This window comes from Pipistrellus kuhlii, unplaced genomic scaffold (genome assembly GCF_014108245.1).
Source record: "Pipistrellus kuhlii isolate mPipKuh1 unplaced genomic scaffold, mPipKuh1.p scaffold_m20_p_3, whole genome shotgun sequence".
NCBI lineage: Eukaryota > Metazoa > Chordata > Mammalia > Chiroptera > Vespertilionidae > Pipistrellus > Pipistrellus kuhlii.
This window is the reverse complement of record NW_023425529.1, coordinates 186,376,388-186,393,812: the sequence shown is the minus strand read 5'-3', so window position 1 is coordinate 186,393,812 and position 17,425 is coordinate 186,376,388. Positions and strand designations below refer to the sequence as shown.

General features: G+C 47.9%; 1 protein-coding gene across 1 annotated transcript in view; it reads right to left on the bottom strand.

Annotated features, from left to right (window-relative positions):
* ASB5 (ankyrin repeat and SOCS box containing 5) overlaps window positions 1–17,180 on the bottom strand; it is a 41,964-nt gene extending 24,784 nt beyond the window's left edge. The window contains 1 exon segment of the mRNA XM_036458462.2: window positions 16,849–17,180. Coding sequence (XP_036314355.1) covers window positions 16,849–17,044 — 196 coding nt within the window. The 5' untranslated portion in view covers window positions 17,045–17,180.
* Window positions 17,181–17,425: the final 245 nt, after the last annotated feature.

Below are 17,425 nucleotides of genomic sequence, written 5' to 3'. Positions count from 1 at the left end.
GCTGATTTCTGCCCTACTCAAATGTGTGTAACACAGAGGGCTGACATCTTCTCAGCATGTTTAACATATCTTCCATGATGTTACAAAAGAAACGATGTCCTTGAATTTAGAGTATTTTCAACTATACCAAAAAAAAAAGAGAGAAAAAAAAATCATTTTTTAAAGACACAAACACTAATCCCTATATGTAGAAAGAAAATAATAAAATAAGATTAATTCAAAGTGCCCAAATGCTTAAATCTTGAGACACTAGCATAAATTCTAACTCCTAAGGTATATTCATCTCTCATTGTGTAATAGAAGAATAAGGTGGTGGATGTCATTCATTCATTCATTCATTCACTCATTCATTCCTTCTCAGGTGCCAAGTCACATGTCCTGGGGACACAAAAATGAAAAGAGAGTTGCTGCCCTAAGGAAGCTGAGGCTCCAGGGAGGCATTTTAGAATCGCATGGACCTTGGTCGCTATCTAAGTAAGCTTTGTATATCTGGGGATCAAAGGTTCTCCCGGTCATGACAAACTCAGTAATTGCCATCGAGGGATTATAGCCATGGCCCCATAACCTACTAGAACGATCCACAAAGTGTCTGACGTATGCGTACTTTGATTGTGCAGATGGGAAGCAGGGACCGTGGTCCTCAGGAAGGGGGGACACAACCTTGCGGGAGGCAGTGCGTTTCCATCACTAAGACTGTGTGAAGCCCAAAGCATTCTGAGGAAAAGGAGGCAAAAACAGCCCTGGCTATCGCCATTCCTCTTATCACAGTGTCTTCAAAATCGTTGAGCTGGCGTGTGAAGTGTGAAATGAATGGAAGGCACCAAAATGAAGGCACCCTTGTGTAAGAAAAATAACAAGGAAGATCTACCCAAAGCCATCGATTCTGTTTTTGGAAACAGGATGAGACATCTCTCAGACTCCTGATAATTGTGTATATAGAAGAGCTTATTTAGTACATTAAAAAAAATTCCTAGTTTTATATTTGGACACAATCGATAGACATAAAATATGTTAAACTCTCATGGATGTGACATTTTAAAAATTTTACTCCCATTAGCAATTTAACTGCCTCCGACTTAACAAATCCCAGGAAAGCCACTCTGTGCTTTTAGGAGCCTCAACTGGGCCACAAACCACCAGAGCTGGGACTATATTCTAGGTCAGCCAATTGCTAGACTTGTTACTTTGGGAAAGTCACTTAGTTTCTTGGTGCCTCGATTTCCTTATCAGAAAAATGGAATAACAACCCCACCTCCTAGGATGTCTGTGAGAATCAAATGAATTACTAAACAAATAAGAACAACGCCTGGTGACCAGTGTTTACGGCATTATTCTTACTCATGTGTAATGTAAATATAAATGTGCTAATCATGCTAACTTTAGCAAATCTTGTCTCTCTGTACAGTAGTTAAGTTCAGAAGCAAACTAAAAAGGACTCTCAGGTACTTTAGTTATCCTAAACACCACACCTTCCCGTGGTTCATCAGCAGCACAGTGACGATGGTGTATGTAAAACAGCTCCTGTAGCCTGTAACTTCACTGCTTTGTAACCAAAACACAGCAGATGAGCCAACAAACACAGCCAACAAAGATGAAGCAACAACAACAACAACAACAACAACAGACTAGAAGAGTTACAGACTCAGATGATACATCAACCCTAGCTCATGGTGAGTCTACTGGTTGCAAAGAAAGAAATGCTAGCTGATATATAAAATACTAGAAGCCCAGCATGCAAAATCGTGTGGCCCCACCCACTCGTGCGCGCTCACAGCCCTGCCCACCCACACGTGTCTAGTCACGCATGCAGCCTCCTAGTGACCAGTGTTTGGTCATTAGGGCGTTAGGACCTCTGGGTTTTTATTATATAGATAATGAACCAGCCATTTTCAAGTAAAAGTTATATTTTAGAAAATACTTAAAACATTAGAAATAAAAAATAAAAAAGGGAAGAAGCCACAGATTTCAAATTAATTGAAAGCACAAAGTCTCTTCCTGTTCTGGAAGATTGTGTCAGTGGGGATGAAGGAAGAAGATTTGGACAGTTCCCAAGGGAGTTTTGCTGAGTTGAATCAAATTCAACCCAAGTTGAATCTTAGCTGTTTGTTGCTGGGTAAATGCGTGTTTAACAGACACAGAACTGACGGCAGTCATTAGATGAGCAATAATGCCCATGTCTTGCATTGAAAATGCCTTGATAAATTTAATGGTCACTACCTCTGGGCTGTCCAGTGTTGATGTGAAAGCAGACATAATCCAAGTTGTGACTTCATCCTGCCCATGTTTCCTCCCAAATTTCTCTTATGTCCATGTTCATTAACGTTCAATACCAGCAGCAATGGGTCAGGGGTCTGGACCACGCTACCATCTATTACTGTTACTCACTGTTCTCCCAACAGCCATTCTGGCCATCATCCAACCCCTTTTCTCTGTATTGATTAGGTGGTATGTCAGGGACTTGCTTCACAGTAATCCCCACAGTAACTTTCGCAAGTTTGGTCATGAGCAACTGCCAAAGCAAGGTCGTGTCTCCCAATAGGACATTATCTTTCTGCTCAATCTATGGGCCAGTGTGTTATTTAAGAAGACTTGATGAGAATAGATTTCTTAGAAAGCTACTTCCTCTTGTTAGATTTGGCTTGCTGATATTTTATTTAAGATGTTTGTATCTATATTCATGAGTGAGATTTGATTAATTTTTAAATTCCATTTCCCTTCCTCATCTCTGAAAGTTATACATCATATTTAGTTTTTAAGCACTGTCTGTGCCTAAAATTTTATGCAGATTCGACCTTAAGGGGAGTTAAAATAAGATCAGAGCTATAATCTTGTCTCTGTGAAAGGAATCTCTCCAGTATAAATTGGGACTGACACAGGCCTCCTATGCCAAGCACAAACCCATTGCTGTATGGGACGTCAGAACCTACTTTTGCCCACGGCACAAAATACAAAAACTGCCGCTTCCTTTCTGCCAGGGATCGCTCTAAGGCACCATATCGGATTGAGGTCTGGAACCTTCTTCGGAGAGAAGACCTCACCCCAGTGCAGTGTCTTCCTCTAACTGTGGCCACCTCCTCGATAAATCTCCTTTTTCTCCTACAACCAGGTGCACATCCCCACCTGTGACCTGTCACCTCAGCTAAGGTGGCCCAAGCCTCGCTCCAGCCACTGTCCTCCCGACACTTGGTCCTCCAACCCTGAGCTCTCAGGCATGTCCAGATGGCCCGGCCAGTCCCGCTCACCACCAGGAAGCAATGAGACACCTGTGAGCCATAGACACTTAATCACACACACACCAAGTCCCCAAATGGGTCTTGGCATAAAATGAGTAAAGGGTAAGCCTTCTGCAGACCCTATGATGACAAGTGATGGGCCAGGATATAATAGGGAGGGAGGAAGAATGACGCTGTTCAATCAGATTTTTCTGGGGTAAGCTTTAAAAACGTTGAGGAAAAAAAAGCTCATCTTAAAAAAGACCTCTGCAAACCATCTGTCAGAAATGTGCAGGCCAGCATCGCATGGCCAAGAGCTGTGGACGGGACGCTGAAAGATCGAAAAGCTTAAATCAGTGTCACAGAAGCAGACGTGAGCAGAGAATGTGGCGTGGGCACCTAAGGGCAGCTGCTAGGGAGCCCAGAAGGACACCGCAGACTATCTGGCAGACAGGAGGCTCACCCTGAACCACATGGCAAACCTCACTTTACCCACCAGGGTTGTCGTCACAGGAGGGAAAACCATCAAGAAAGGCAAGACGCGATGGCCATCCCAGCCAGGCGCCCTGTCTTGGCACGGGGAGGGCACCAGGGTTGGGCAGGTGACCTGGGAAGCTTCCGGAGTTGGACCAGGATGGTGCTTAGGCAGCTTCCTGCTTCCCAGCCTCTTAGGAAAGCTTGTCAATAGGCTCTCCTTCTCCCGCTGCAGTGCAGCTCCCAGTGAAGAAAATGCTCATTAACAGAGGCCAGCCCCAAAGACTGAACTGGAGGAGGGCACTAACAGGGAGCAAAGCTCACGCTCTTCTTACCCTGCTCCTCTTTACTCTAAGGTGGTGTTTGGGAGCCCCCTCCCCCCAACGCCCTGACCTCCCAAACCCTGGCATGCAACTCAGACAGGGGCCCATCGCAGAGCAACCTGCACACCATTCTCCCCTTCCCCGACTTGCCTAGCCACAGACGCTTCTTCACCACTAACCCTGAGCTCATGGAAGGTCCTAGCACCACTAACCCTGAGCTCATGGAAGGTCCTAGCACCACTAACCCTGAGCTCATGGAAAGTTTTTGTTTTGCTTTTTGTTTTGTTTTATTTTATTGATGTCAGAGAGGAAGGGAAAGGGAGAGAGAAACATCAGTGATGAGAGAGAATCATTGAGCAGCTGCCTCCTGCAACCTGGGCATGTGCCCTGACTAGGAATTGAACCCAAGGCTCTTCAGTCCATGGGCTGACGCTCTATCCACTGAGCCAAACCCGCTAGGGCCTCGTGGGAGGTTTGATCTCCACTCCCCCTGAGCTCCTGGGAGGTGTGGGCGATGGCAGCAGTGAGGGTGTTTTAGGCGGAGATTTCTCAAGATGGGGCAGGAGAGGGTGTTTGCTCCGCTAGTGAACACCTTGCAGAAGTAGGTCCTGGAGCCGTACTATTGTTTAATGTTTGTTTTTGTTTGCTTGTTTGTTCTCTGTGTGTTTTTTTGTTTTTTGGTTTTGTTTGTTTGTTTGTTTGTTTTTTACTGATTTCAGAGAGGAAAGGAGAGGGAGAGAGAGAGAAAGAAATATCAGTGATGAGAAAGAATCATGGACCGGCTGCCTCCTGCACACCCCCCATGGGGGATGGAGCCTGCAGCCTGGGCCTGGGCCCTGACTGGGAATCGAACCGTGACCTCCTGGTTCACAGGTCCATGATCAACCCTGAGCCACGCCGGCCAGGCTGGCCTTCCCCTCGGAGAAAGGTCTCTGTCCCTCAGCCTGTGCCTGCCCAGCCTTCAGGGGGATGCTCCTTTATGATTGAGGTGGAGATGGACACCTCGTCGTGGATGTGGAGGAGGAAGGCCTCTCTCACGCTCACAGGAAACCGTCCTGACGCTCTCACCACCGAAGGCAGCACTCTGCTCCCCGGTAACACATGCGGCTCAACAGCCTGTGCGGCCTAATGGTCTGGACTGAAGAGAGAAGACAAGGACATTCCATGTGACTCACTCCTTCTGAAAGGGGCCTGGAGTGGGGGGGGAGCAGGGGGCAGTGCTCCTGCAGGCGGCGGGGAGACCCTGCAGACCCCAGCCAGGGGCCCAGATGGTGTAAACCAGTGATGGAGTCCCAGGTTGTCCGAAGATTCTACGAAATAATTCTGCATCCTTATTTCCAGGTATGAACCTGCTTATTCCAGAAGGCTTCTGTTTCTCCCTCCGCAGGAGGAAAGCTTTCTGAGTTGCATCCTGGGAAGAGCTGTGTTTTGCTTCCTGGAGCAGCCAGCTGGCAGAGAGGAGAGGAGGAAATCAGGGAAAATGCCAAATCCCTACACTCAGCTCTGCACTGTAGTGCTGCCCTAGAGGCTTTTGTTTGTTTGTTTTTCCTGTCTTCCTTCAGCTCCACTGGTTAAGGGAGATGAGAGGGGAGGGGAACAGAGGGAGGGGAGGGGGATAAATCTGTTTGGCAGGAGGCAGTGTGGGGCGCAGCCTGCTGGAGGTGAAGTCACTAACAGGCCCTCCCAGGGCTCTCCGGACGCGCTTCAGAAATCCCGGGTGTCCCACAGGAGAGCCACCACCTGCCATCAGACCAGGTTTGCCCAGAAATAGGTTTCTGTCCGAAGAAGTTTTGGCCAGAAGAGTCTCTTAGAAAGAGTAAAATCGTGGAAGAAATTCCTGCAAGTAATGTTAAAGCTCCCGGAAGGGGCCTGGCAGCTGGACGGGCAGGGCTGGCATGCCTGGCTGCTGCTCAAAACATCTGCATGGCAAGCACAGTTTGTGTCTTAAAGACACAGAACCCATGGGTTATTTTCGCTCCAGTTTTTGGAAGATGCTGTCTTTTAAATCCTTTTTAAACAGTTAAAGTTCTGAGTGAAAAGGGCCAGTGGACGGCGGATGGACGGCACAGGGACCTCAGGAGTGCGGGGCCCAGTGTGCCGTCCCCCGGCTCAGCTGGTGTGGCAGACGCAGGGTGGGGAACGTCTGGCCCACGGTTCCTACAAGGCCTGTGAATCATCGGGTCTGGGCCTGCCAAGGCAACTGCAGGTGGGACTCAAAATTCAAAAAATCTAGGAGATGTTTTCATAGCAGCATCTATACTAATAAAAGGGTAATATGCAAATTGGCCATGACGCCCTCACAGTAACAACTGAACAGCAGGCTGCGTGGGAGGATCAGGTCGGCAGGGGGGTTTACGAGGGACTACCAAACGACTGACCAGCAGGCTGCATGGGGTGACCAGGCCAGCAGAGGGGGGCAGTGAAGAGTGACCAGGCTGACAGGGGGTGGGCCATGAAGGGTGACCAGGCTGGCTCAGGGGTGGGGGCAGTGAGGGGTGACCAGGCTGGCTCAGGGGGGGAGGCAGTGAGGGGCAACCCACCGAGGTGTCCTGGATTGGAGAGGGTCCAGGCTGGGCTGAGGGGACCCCTCCCCTGCAAGAATTTCATGCACCGGACCTCTAGTACCTTTATATTAAGTGAATTAGTGAAGCGGATGATGATATCAATATCCAATGGCCCTTGGAAGACAACAGGTCCCCACCCGGAAGAGGGACAGGCCTTGGCTTGAGAAGACAGACTGGGGGGCGGGGCTGTTGGTTAAAGCTCTGCTTCTTCCCATCACTGACTGAACTCGCTGACAGCTTCCTCGCCTCCCTGAGCTTCAGCTCATTCTTAAATTGACATAAACGTAAAAGCAGCCACTCGAACCCCGAAAACATCTCCCTGAAGAGCTCCCTGAGCCGGGCAGAGTGCCGCCTGCTGACGGCCCGTCCCACTGCCAGCCTGCGCTCAGTACTGGTTCTACTTCCACCATCCTCCCTCACCGTGCTGCTCTGTGTGACTGCACCGGGCGTTCTCGCCCTGGTTTTGAACATGTTTAAAGGGCAATATCACATGTGTGGTGTGTTAGTTACCTGCCAGACACGGGGGCACATGGTTTAGGCCATAAATTATATCTCATTTAAACTTGGCAAGGACCCTCTGCAATAACATCACTATCCCCATTTTACAGGTGAGGACACTGAGGGCGACAGACCTTGAACAGCTCTCCTACGATCCCAGGCACGGCTAGAAAGTCTAGAGCCATCACAGAAAAACGTCAGGTGGCTAACCCACCATGTTGTCTGCAAGGTGATTTTAACACTCTGTTTCCCGCTAATTTGAGGTCTCCTATTATTGCTGAGGTTCTTCAATACCCAAGGCAAGGTGTGCGAGTGTGGCTTTAGCACGCATTGTATAGGACATGGCTCTCCACCCCAAGCCACTCTTGTTCTGTGGATCTGAGTAATGAACGACAAGGAGCCACAGCCTCGCTCCGGCCCTGGGTTTTGCCAGGTGGGCTATTTCATCTTGGCTGCAGGGAGAGATGCTCACCAGCATTTTCGTTGATCCCCTTGGCTTTTCAGTTCTTGGGGGCTGGGGCGGGGGTGGGGGGGTCACTATGGGGAAGTGGTCCTTCCTTCTCAGACTCAGTGGGTCTGCGATGCTGGGCACTTGAACTCAAAGGGAACTGGCCTTCTTCCTTTTCCTAAGTCTCCATTCTGGACTGTGGCTCAGGCAGGAAATAGGTCACAAAGCTCCCGCATTCTGAAATTTGTATGTGGGTCATTTCATTCTAAAAACCACCTGCTACTCTACCGGATGGGCGATAGGACTGATCATCTCTCCAGCGACAGAGGGAAAGTCCGGAAACAGAACTCGAGTATCTCCCATCACAATGTGCTTGCTGTGGCCAGGCAGGCAGTGCTGAGGCATCGCCCAATGTCCCCATCGCTGCTCTCCCAGGGAGGCCTCTGCAGAGGAGGAGGAGGGGGGGAGGAGAATGGGGAGGGGGAGGGGGTGGGAGAGGAGGAGGAGGAAGAAGAGGAGGAGGAGGGGGAGGGGAAGAGGGAGGAGGAGGGGGAGGAGGAGGGGGAGGGGAAGAGGGAGGAGGAGGGGGAGGGGGAGGGGGTGGGAGAGGAGGAGGAGGAAGAAGAGGAGGAGGAAGGGGAGGGGCAGAGGAAGGGGGAGGAGGAGGGGGAGGAGGAGGAGGAGGCGGAGGGGGAGGGGGCGGGGAAGAGGGAGGAGGAGGGGGGGGGGGAGGTGGAGGGGGAGGGGAAGAGGAAGGGGGAGGAGGAGGGGGAGGAGGAGGAGGAGGAGGAGGGGGAGGGGGAGGGGAAGAGGGAGGAGGAGAGGGAGGAGGAGGGGGAGGAGGAGGGGGGAGGAGGAGGGGGAGGAGGAGGAGGAGGAGGAGGGAGAGGGGGAGGGGAAGAGGGAGAAGGAGGGGAGGAGGGGGAGGAGGAAGAAGAGGAAGAGGAGGGGGAGGGGAGGAGAAGGGGAAGAGGGAGGGGGAGGAGGAGGGGGAGGGGAAGGAGGGGGAGGGGGAGGGGAAGGAGGGGGAGGAGGAGGAGGGGGAGGGGCTTCCATTAGCCAGTGCAGCTGCCTCCCTGACTCAGCGGGAACTGGGCCAGGTCCTGATGGCCGAGGGCAGGTGTCCCACCCACCGGCCTCCACTGAGTGGCCTGGGCCTCCACCCTCATCTAAACCAAGCTGCGCACTTGGCGATGGAGGAGCCAGAGCTTCTATTTAAGACATGGATGGCATTGGGTTTCACCTTTCAGCTAGTTTGTAGCCTGCCCCCAGGGGGACCCCGCCTCTGGAGAGGGCCTGCGTTCCCGGTTCTGTCCGCTCAGGGAGCAGCGGTGACAGGGACCGAGCTGCCGGGGAGAAAGGGGGAGAAGGAAGCGTCCGGGCCTCTCACTTGTACCCCTGACCCTCCGGAAGGAGCGCTGAAAGGATACTGAGCTGTGACTCATTTCATAGGGGCTCAAATTCTGGAAAGATGCGTGTAACTTACGCTACCTCTGACATAAACTGGACAGTTTTGTTTAAAACCTTATTTTATAGAAAAATTCCTCCTAGCTGAAACCGGTTTGGCTCAGTGGTAGAGCGTCGGTCTGCGGACTGAAGGGTCCCGGGTTCGATTCCGGTCAGGGGCATATACGTTGGTTGCAGGCACATCCCCGGTAGGGGGTGTGCAAGAGGCAGCTGGTTGATGTTTCTCTCTCATTGATGTTTCTAGCTCTCTATCCCTCTCCCTTCCTCTCTGTAAAAAATCAATAAAATATATTTTTTAAAAAATTCTTCCTAAAGCCCAGCTTCGGGAGACCCATCCAAGCCGAGCTGTTCTGTTAGAGGGGGAGGGGCGCCCAGCCTCTTGGCCCCAGGCTCTTCTGGAAAACTCCTAAATCTACTCAGAGGGCCGGTTTTTAAAGCCTGTCCCACAGTAACCAATGGAGAATGATGAGACCGAGAAAAAAAGATCACTCTACTATGTTTATCCTCAACTCCTCAGAGTGCACCTGTTCAGTCACAGTCCCTGGGAGTCCATGTCTGAGCTCCGTCAGCCTCCTCCTGGGATCGGCATTTTTGGGGCATTTTCAGTCTGAGAGCCCATGGCCTGCTGGGTAGCCCTGCTGAGAGCAGGCTGGAGAGAATGGATGATTTGTTTTTGTGCAGCTGGTGAAGAAGAAAGCCAAAGGTCGTCCACATAGCCCTTAGCAAGTCTTCTTCCCTCCTTTCTTCCCTCCCTCCCTCTCTCTCTTTCCTCCTCCCTTTCTTCTTTCCCAAACTTTCTGAGGTGTTTCTGGAGAAAGAGGCATTCCAAATACTCCACCAGCTTTCAAGGACACGTTTTGTCTGTCACGAAGCTAAGCTTTCCTCCCTCCTCGGGCCAGGAAATGAGTGGAATGTTCTAAGACTGTGCGGGAACCCATGGAACTGCCACAGAGCCCCTCTGAGTGTGCACTGTGGGGTCTATGTCACGTAGGCATTCTGTCTCCCCCAAGCCGTGGTTCAGGGGGTTACACCGAGGCTTCGGTAAGGTGCTTACGGTGGTCATCATTAGCTAATGACCCTTCTTTGTAGGTCAAATCCTGGAGAGGCATGAGAAAGCTCTTACTAGGACTATTCCTTTTGGGTGTGTACTGTGAGACGATGTGCGCTTATTTTTCACATTGACACCAACCACAGGACTATGCTTCCTTATCCAAGGTTTATCTTCTTCTTCATCACAGATAAGTCAGGCTTGTTTAGTCCACGTCCCTCACTTCCTCTTTGTCTTTACATTCGGCTTGATTTCATCTTCATTTGCGTGGAACCAAATAGGATCTGTCTTAGAAGTTTAGCTGTAAGTTCCGCCTTCTCCATGAAGTTCCTGATGTTCTCGATGGACTTCGTTAGGAAACCTTCATTGCAGAACTAAACTGCTTACCTAGCACCTTACAAATCTCTACTTGCTTGCTGTTGGGGTGTTTGACATATACAGGGTTTAGCTTCACTCACCTAAGTCTTCTTTTTCTCAAAAAGCAAGTCATATGTCATAAAAAAGTAAATATATATATATATATATATATATATATATATATATGCGCACCTACATACATACAGATCCACAGGCACCTAACTATGAACATGTGTCACATGATATTGTGCCAGGAATAGAGTAGGCAAGTATTTACTGAATTGAATTAAAAACAAAACTCTCAGTTAGGTCCATTAATAAGAAAAAATTGCTTACTTTAATAATTAACCATTTCTTAAAGAGATAGTACATTGAAAAGCAGAAAACTGAGACCTGGTTTTCATTCTTTAACTGTCATTATATAAAAATTTCAGAGTTGTGTATAACAAGGGCATCTATCAATATATACAAAATTCATTCTGAAAAATATCACTGAAACTCTTTTAAGTTTCAAAAAGCTTTGTGGATAAGCAATGGCCATACCTGTTCTTTTCCTAAAATAAATTCTTTTAACAATAAATCTCTGAGGCTTTAAGTAAAGATTTAGGCAGGAGATTTGAGTTAGAAATAATAGTACCAGTAGGTTGGGAGCTGAAAAGTACACAGGAGTGAGAATAGGGAGTTGGGGAGCACTGTGACTAAGGACCAGGCATGCTTATGGGAGAGAGCATGCTTGTTGTTGGCACAGCCTTTATGTAAGAGCCACATCCCAGGCAGAAGCGTTCTTATCTATCCTATCTCCTCTGTGCTCCCACGGCCCCCTCCTTACCCATGCACAATAGCTCTTAGGATGCTTTTAAATGACTTGGTTATCTGTCTGTCTCTCCCACTAGACTATACGCACCTGTAGGAGAGAGTCAGGGGTATGTTTGTATATTTTATCCCTAATGCCCAACACACAGTGCCTTTGACATAAAAGATACACAAGAAAACGCTGTAATAAATGAACAAATAATTGAATGACCAAAAAAAGAAAGAGAAAACAAAAGGCATCCGAAGGTTATTCCCAGGAAAATGGATCTCTTCTCAACTTATCATCAACTATGCCAAGTCCCTTAATTCCACAAATTCATGCAATTCTCCAAATACGGAGGAAGAAGAAAGATATTAACACATGGAAATGACAGCCTTTGCCCCCAGATTCCACGTTACACTCATGCGATAATAATAGTTTCCTCCCCAAAAGTGGCCTGGCATACCTGAACATTAGTCGAGCTTGGGTAAAATGAAAATCTCTTTAAAACATTTTTCTTAGCACTTTTGATTATAACGTTAGGCTTTCGTCATAGAAGAGCCATTCTATTGATCCAAGCTATTTTAGGCAGTGTTCCACCTAAGTGTAGAACATGTGCCCCAAGCTCTCACTTTTTTCATACCTTTCTATAATGAACACCAGGAAAAGAGCCATCCTACAGATTTGCCTCTTGAAATAGCTCACTGCTGAAGTTCTGAGAAATGTTTCTAACATAACTAACCTCATAGCTAATCCACAGAGCACCACCGAACACCACCTGAATGGAGTTCCTGGGAAGCAGGTGTGAGAAATACCCCTGTGTGCCATCTCTGGCATCTGCTGTAGCTTTAAGACCTGGGATGGACTTTACTGATAGAAAAAAAATGACATGACATTATATAAAACTAGAGACCCATTGCACGATATTTGTGCAAGAATAGGCCTTCCTTCCCCTGGCTTCACTTCCAGCCGCCCGGGGAGCCAGCAAGTCTCCACTTCTGACTGAAGTACTGCTCCTCTAGCTCCCTCTGCCACCCCCCTACCCCTCATAGCAGGCATACCCTTCTGACCCTCCATGCCTGCATATGCAAATTAACCCGCCATCTTTGTTGGGTTAATTTGCATGGTCACTCTGATTGGCTGTGGGTGTAGCAGAGGTATGGTCAATTTACATGTTTGTCTCTTATTTGGTAAGATTAGGTAAGATTCCAGTTGCTTTTCCCACCCGGTTCACACTGTTCTCCAAATGACATGCCCTTTGACTTTGGTGACATGCTTACACAGTAGCTAGTTTCCAAGTATCAACAATGGACAGCTTGAGAAAAGCACTGCACACTTCCTGGCAACCCTAGGCCCAAAGTTATTAAATCACAAACACAGATATCCCATTCGATGATGCTACATCTCTCCTGTATTCCACAGAAAGTCTCAGGGATGAAACCCAATCTGGCAGCAAAGCTGGAGCAAATTCACATCGAGAGGTGCGCTTACAACTCAGAGCACAAACGCTACGGACCGATACCAAGACGCAAGTACATGAATTTACAACAAGGACCGCTAGTGTCGGCTGGGCTGATGAAATGCTGGGTCAAACCAGCACATTTTCCTTCTGTGGACAGGTCTGGAGGGAGAGTCAAGTAATAATCAGAGGTGGCTTAGTGATGAAAAGGTGGGACAGAGGGAAAATACATTAAATAAATCAAATGCAAGAACAGGGTTCAGATTCTAGTTGATTTACCCTGATCTTTCTCACCAGAGAGGAGGTGGCTAAGCAGCCAAGGACCCACCTCCCTGGGGTGGCTGGGAACTGCAGATCTGCCTGTGTATCAGTGAATCCCGTGACTGACATATTTTTCTTAAGATAGGTTAAACCAATTCTGGGAGACAGCTCCCTAAGGTAACATTTGCTCCCTCTGCCAATGTTATTCAAAGGAATGGTCAGGTTCATCCATTCTTCCTTTCTCCTTTCTTTAATTTGTATTTCTTGTCATTCTTTTCTATCAGTGCCAGCATCAACAAACAAGCCTCATCTCTTTATGGCAGGGAGCTCCTCAGCTACCTGTCTCAAGCCTGTCCCATTGCCCAACTCCAAAGATCACGGATATATAAATCTATCTTAAATTAGGATTTTATGCATGTGTTTTCCCATTCACCACCCCTCCCCAACTCCTGCGTGCACGCGTGTACACACACATACACACACACACACACATGCGCGCGCGCTCGCCAGAAACTCTCAATGACTCCTATGGCTTTCAAAATTAAGTTCAAATTGCTTAGCCTGCCATTCAAATTCTTTCCATATCAGTGCCCAAGTTATTAACATCGTTTTCTGCTTCATAAACCTTCTACTGCAGTCAAATTCATTGCCTCTTCATAGTCTAGGCTTAAATCCAAGCTTCAGCTCCTTCCTCTGTCAACTCAAGGTCTGCCTCACCATGAATATCTCCGAAAGTCATGACTTGAGACTGGTCTTCCCATTCGCCAGATTCCTTGGTAAGAGTGTACCTGGAAAGTCATTATTATATGCTTATATACTATCTCCTCAATTAGGTGGGAATGGTACCTTTTGTCTTTGTTGTATTCTGTTTCTTTAGTTCCTTGTTATCAGGGGAGCTCAACAAACAAGTGCTTAGAACGGGGGCCTTGTGGGTAAATCTATTGAATTTCCTTCAGAGCCTAAGACAGAACTTGAAAATATTGCCCTTAACTGAGCAGAGGAGCCAGCTACCTCCCGCGGTGTTCTTGGAATATCAGCAGCTCGTGGCTTCTCTGGGGACCTTGGAGTGACTTCGGAAAATCAGTGTACTCCCCGCAGCCTCATTTGCTCTCTGTTTCTACTACTGTTAGTCTCACAGTCAGTCTCAAAGTCCAGGGCTAGCTATAAAAATGGACTAGACCTCTGGTTCATAGCGATTGTCACCAAGACCTTAAACAGCCAGAGCGATTCAGGCGGTAGTTACATAACAAGGTGTGTGGCAAGGAGGTCCCTTCTACTTGATGTGGTGTGGAGAAAAGTCATTGGCACAGAAGATGAAAAGGCAGATTTTAGTTTTATCGGAATAACAACGGGGGCGAGAAGGCCTTGAGCCACGTTAGCCACCATTGAGCTGTGCTGCATTTTCACTCTCGCTGAGTAATCACCCCTGGGTCTCAGGCCTGTTGGGAAAGCGTGTTAGGACCAGCTGACACCTGTGGAGCTCAGAGGGCTGATTCGGGTGAGTCTGAGACACGGGCTACTTCATTTCCTACAGAGCACACTGCTCATGGGGAGGACATCCAGAGGGCTGTCAGCAGGGTCTTCTCTGATTATAAAGGACGTGGAAACACACACACACACGAGCTCCTATTTCACGGAATTTGGCACCCCCACATCAGAAATGTTGGGGAGCCATCTGGCTGAGTCTTGAAAGGAGGAAGAGGAAACCTAATTCAACGTGGAGTAAAGGTGACAAGCTCTCCAAGGAAGGAGCCAATTGCCAGATTAAACAAAGATAATTGAGCCTGATTAGTTAATCATAAAAATATAATCGATATAAAAATAGCGTATTTGTAGTAAATAAAAGAACAAGCTACATTAAGATGAAGAAAATAATAATTTCCTGGGCAAGAAAGAATGAATGCTTAGATGTAGGAGATCAATAAAGTGCTTGCTAGATATCTGATTATCCTTCTAATACAAAAAAATTTTTTTTTAAAAAAAGGAGACTAATTATGCTTCAACTGAATAAAATTAACAATATATTCCGTTACTTAATATATAGATTAATGCAAGATATTGGAAGGCAGAATGTTGTTAAAAAGATCTACCACTAAAAACAACACAAAATAAAAATTGTTAACAACTTACTTATTCTTAGGAAAAGGGTTTTCTATTAGTAAGTGTTAATTTCCTTCTTCCCCTTTTTGGGAAATAATCCTAGAGTTCTCATACATCTTAACACAGACTCGTAAAAAGCAGGGGGCCATTTTGTATATGCCTGTCACACCAGCTTAATCACACTGGGCCCAGGCTGAAGAGAAGATGATGGTTGCTTTTTATTTGCACAAAAATATGTGCAAAAATGAGCTTACATAGCTTCCTCTAAAACCCTTGTTAATTCACTCACACACTCACACACACACACACACACTTATAGCGTTTTAGCCTATATTTTAAGCTTTTACATATGGCAATTCTCGTAATTTGTAGACAAGATTTGATTAGGAATCATGGTAATGAGCGGTAGGTTGCTATGCTAGGACATGTGATCATATCATCTATTTAGTCCTGTATCTGGAAATGAGGTTTTGTTTAAAAATCTAGTCTTCGTGTTTGATGTTTTTAAACAAGATGTTCGGTCTGCCACATTTCCACACTCCACCTGCTCTGAAGCCGGCTGTGGGCACAGGTCAAATGCTGCCTCCTGGCTCTGGGGCCCACCTTCCTCTCCTCCTGGGAGTTGCACCCTGGCAGTTAGGTCCCGCCCACTTCTAATGAGCTCATAAAACCCTCGCTTTGCATAAGAAAACACTTCCTTAGGAAAAATATACTCATGATCTACCTCACACATCAAAAACAGATTTTCGACCTTTATTCAACTTTCCATATACACAGAGGGTAACCTGTGTTTAAAATGAACCATTTTCACAAAATGAAAAACGGAAGCAATCAGATTTTTAAGAGGTCAAGTTCTCCACTCTAAGTGTTCTAGGGAAAAAGTTGCCTTCTATAATTGTGTGGTAGGACATTTCAATTCTGAACATGTCAGTTATGGTAGAGATATCTGGTGATCTAAAATCTGTGCGTGCTTGCCTGACGATTTTCACAACCAGAAATTAACCAAAAGACTTACCATCAGAACTTAAAATATCACCTTGAAACCTGCCCCAAGAACAGATTTGATTGTACAGAGTATCAGACTGGTAGAACATAAGTGGTTTTACAGCCTTTAAAGTCTATGATCCAAACCATGTGTCTCATGTGGTCTCACACTTCCATTTTTACTGGGCGGCGTGGGGGCTGTACTTGGCTGCACACACACACATACACACACACACACACACACACACACACACACACACTTGTTAACTCATGTTCCTATCCTCTCATCATCCCTTTCTTACGAATGGAGCAAAACAACAAGCCACCAGGAACACCACGCCACCCATCCTGCTGATACGCCTTATCCTATAACCGCGTGCTTCATCTCGGGAAAATGGAAGGGGTGGCAAACACATCAGCTCTCAAAATCTCCTCTTCTGAATACAGGCTTCCCCTAGGCCTAAAGCTTTGAACAAAAATCATAAAACTTTGGCTATCCGTTAACGGACCATTCGGGGGAGCCAGAGCCTGTAAAACTCTGATTTTAAAGGTTTAAAGGTTTAAAATAGTTACGCACAGATCAGTGTATGGTTAGTTGACGTATGGGGTACCGCTCCACCCAACAGAGCCACCTCTGCCAGAACAACGTGTGTTTAAAAGTAGGTTCCCATCCATCTGGTTTGCAAAGATGCCTTCCTTCTACTAACTCAGTTCCACAGCAAAGTCCTTTTTTTTTAAACGAAACCATGGAGTTAGCAAACATTTTCCACAACAAGAAGTGTATGACATCCCTCCAGAGGGACCAGGAGAGGAAGATGCTGCTGGGGTGGGACTCCGCGGACCGGAGAGAGGGCACCTACCTGGGCCCGGGGCGGCACCGTAGAACTCAGCTGCGATGCGGGCCGCCTCCTTGCGGTTGCCTTTGACGATGTAGAAGTGGCTGAGGATGGCCAGGCTGATCTTCACGAAAAGCTTGAAGCAGAAGAGGGACAGGATCGTGAAGTAGACATTGGACAGCTGCTGGGCAAAGGGCCGGCCCTCCTCCAGCACCGACATGGCCGCTGGGAATGCGGGCAGCAGGCCACTCAAGTGCCGGTGCCCGGCCGCTGGCCGTTGGGTGCTGGTGCTGGCTGCCCGGCTGCTGGCTACTGGGTGCTAGCTGCTGGGTGCTGGGTGCTGGCTACTGGGTGCTGGCTGCTGGGTGCAGGCTACTGGGTGCTGGCTTCTGAGTGCTAGCTGCTGGCTCCTGGCCGCTGGCTGCCCGGCTGCTGGGTGCTGGGTGCTGGCCGCTGGCTTTCTGGCTGCGAGGTGCTGGCTGCTGGTCGCAGTCCTGTCCGGAGAGACAGCTGGGCCGGCAGCAGTCCTGGGGCCAGAGCTCCTGGCTATTTATACCGTCCACGCCTATTTATACCGTCCACCGGCCCATTGGCCGGACCG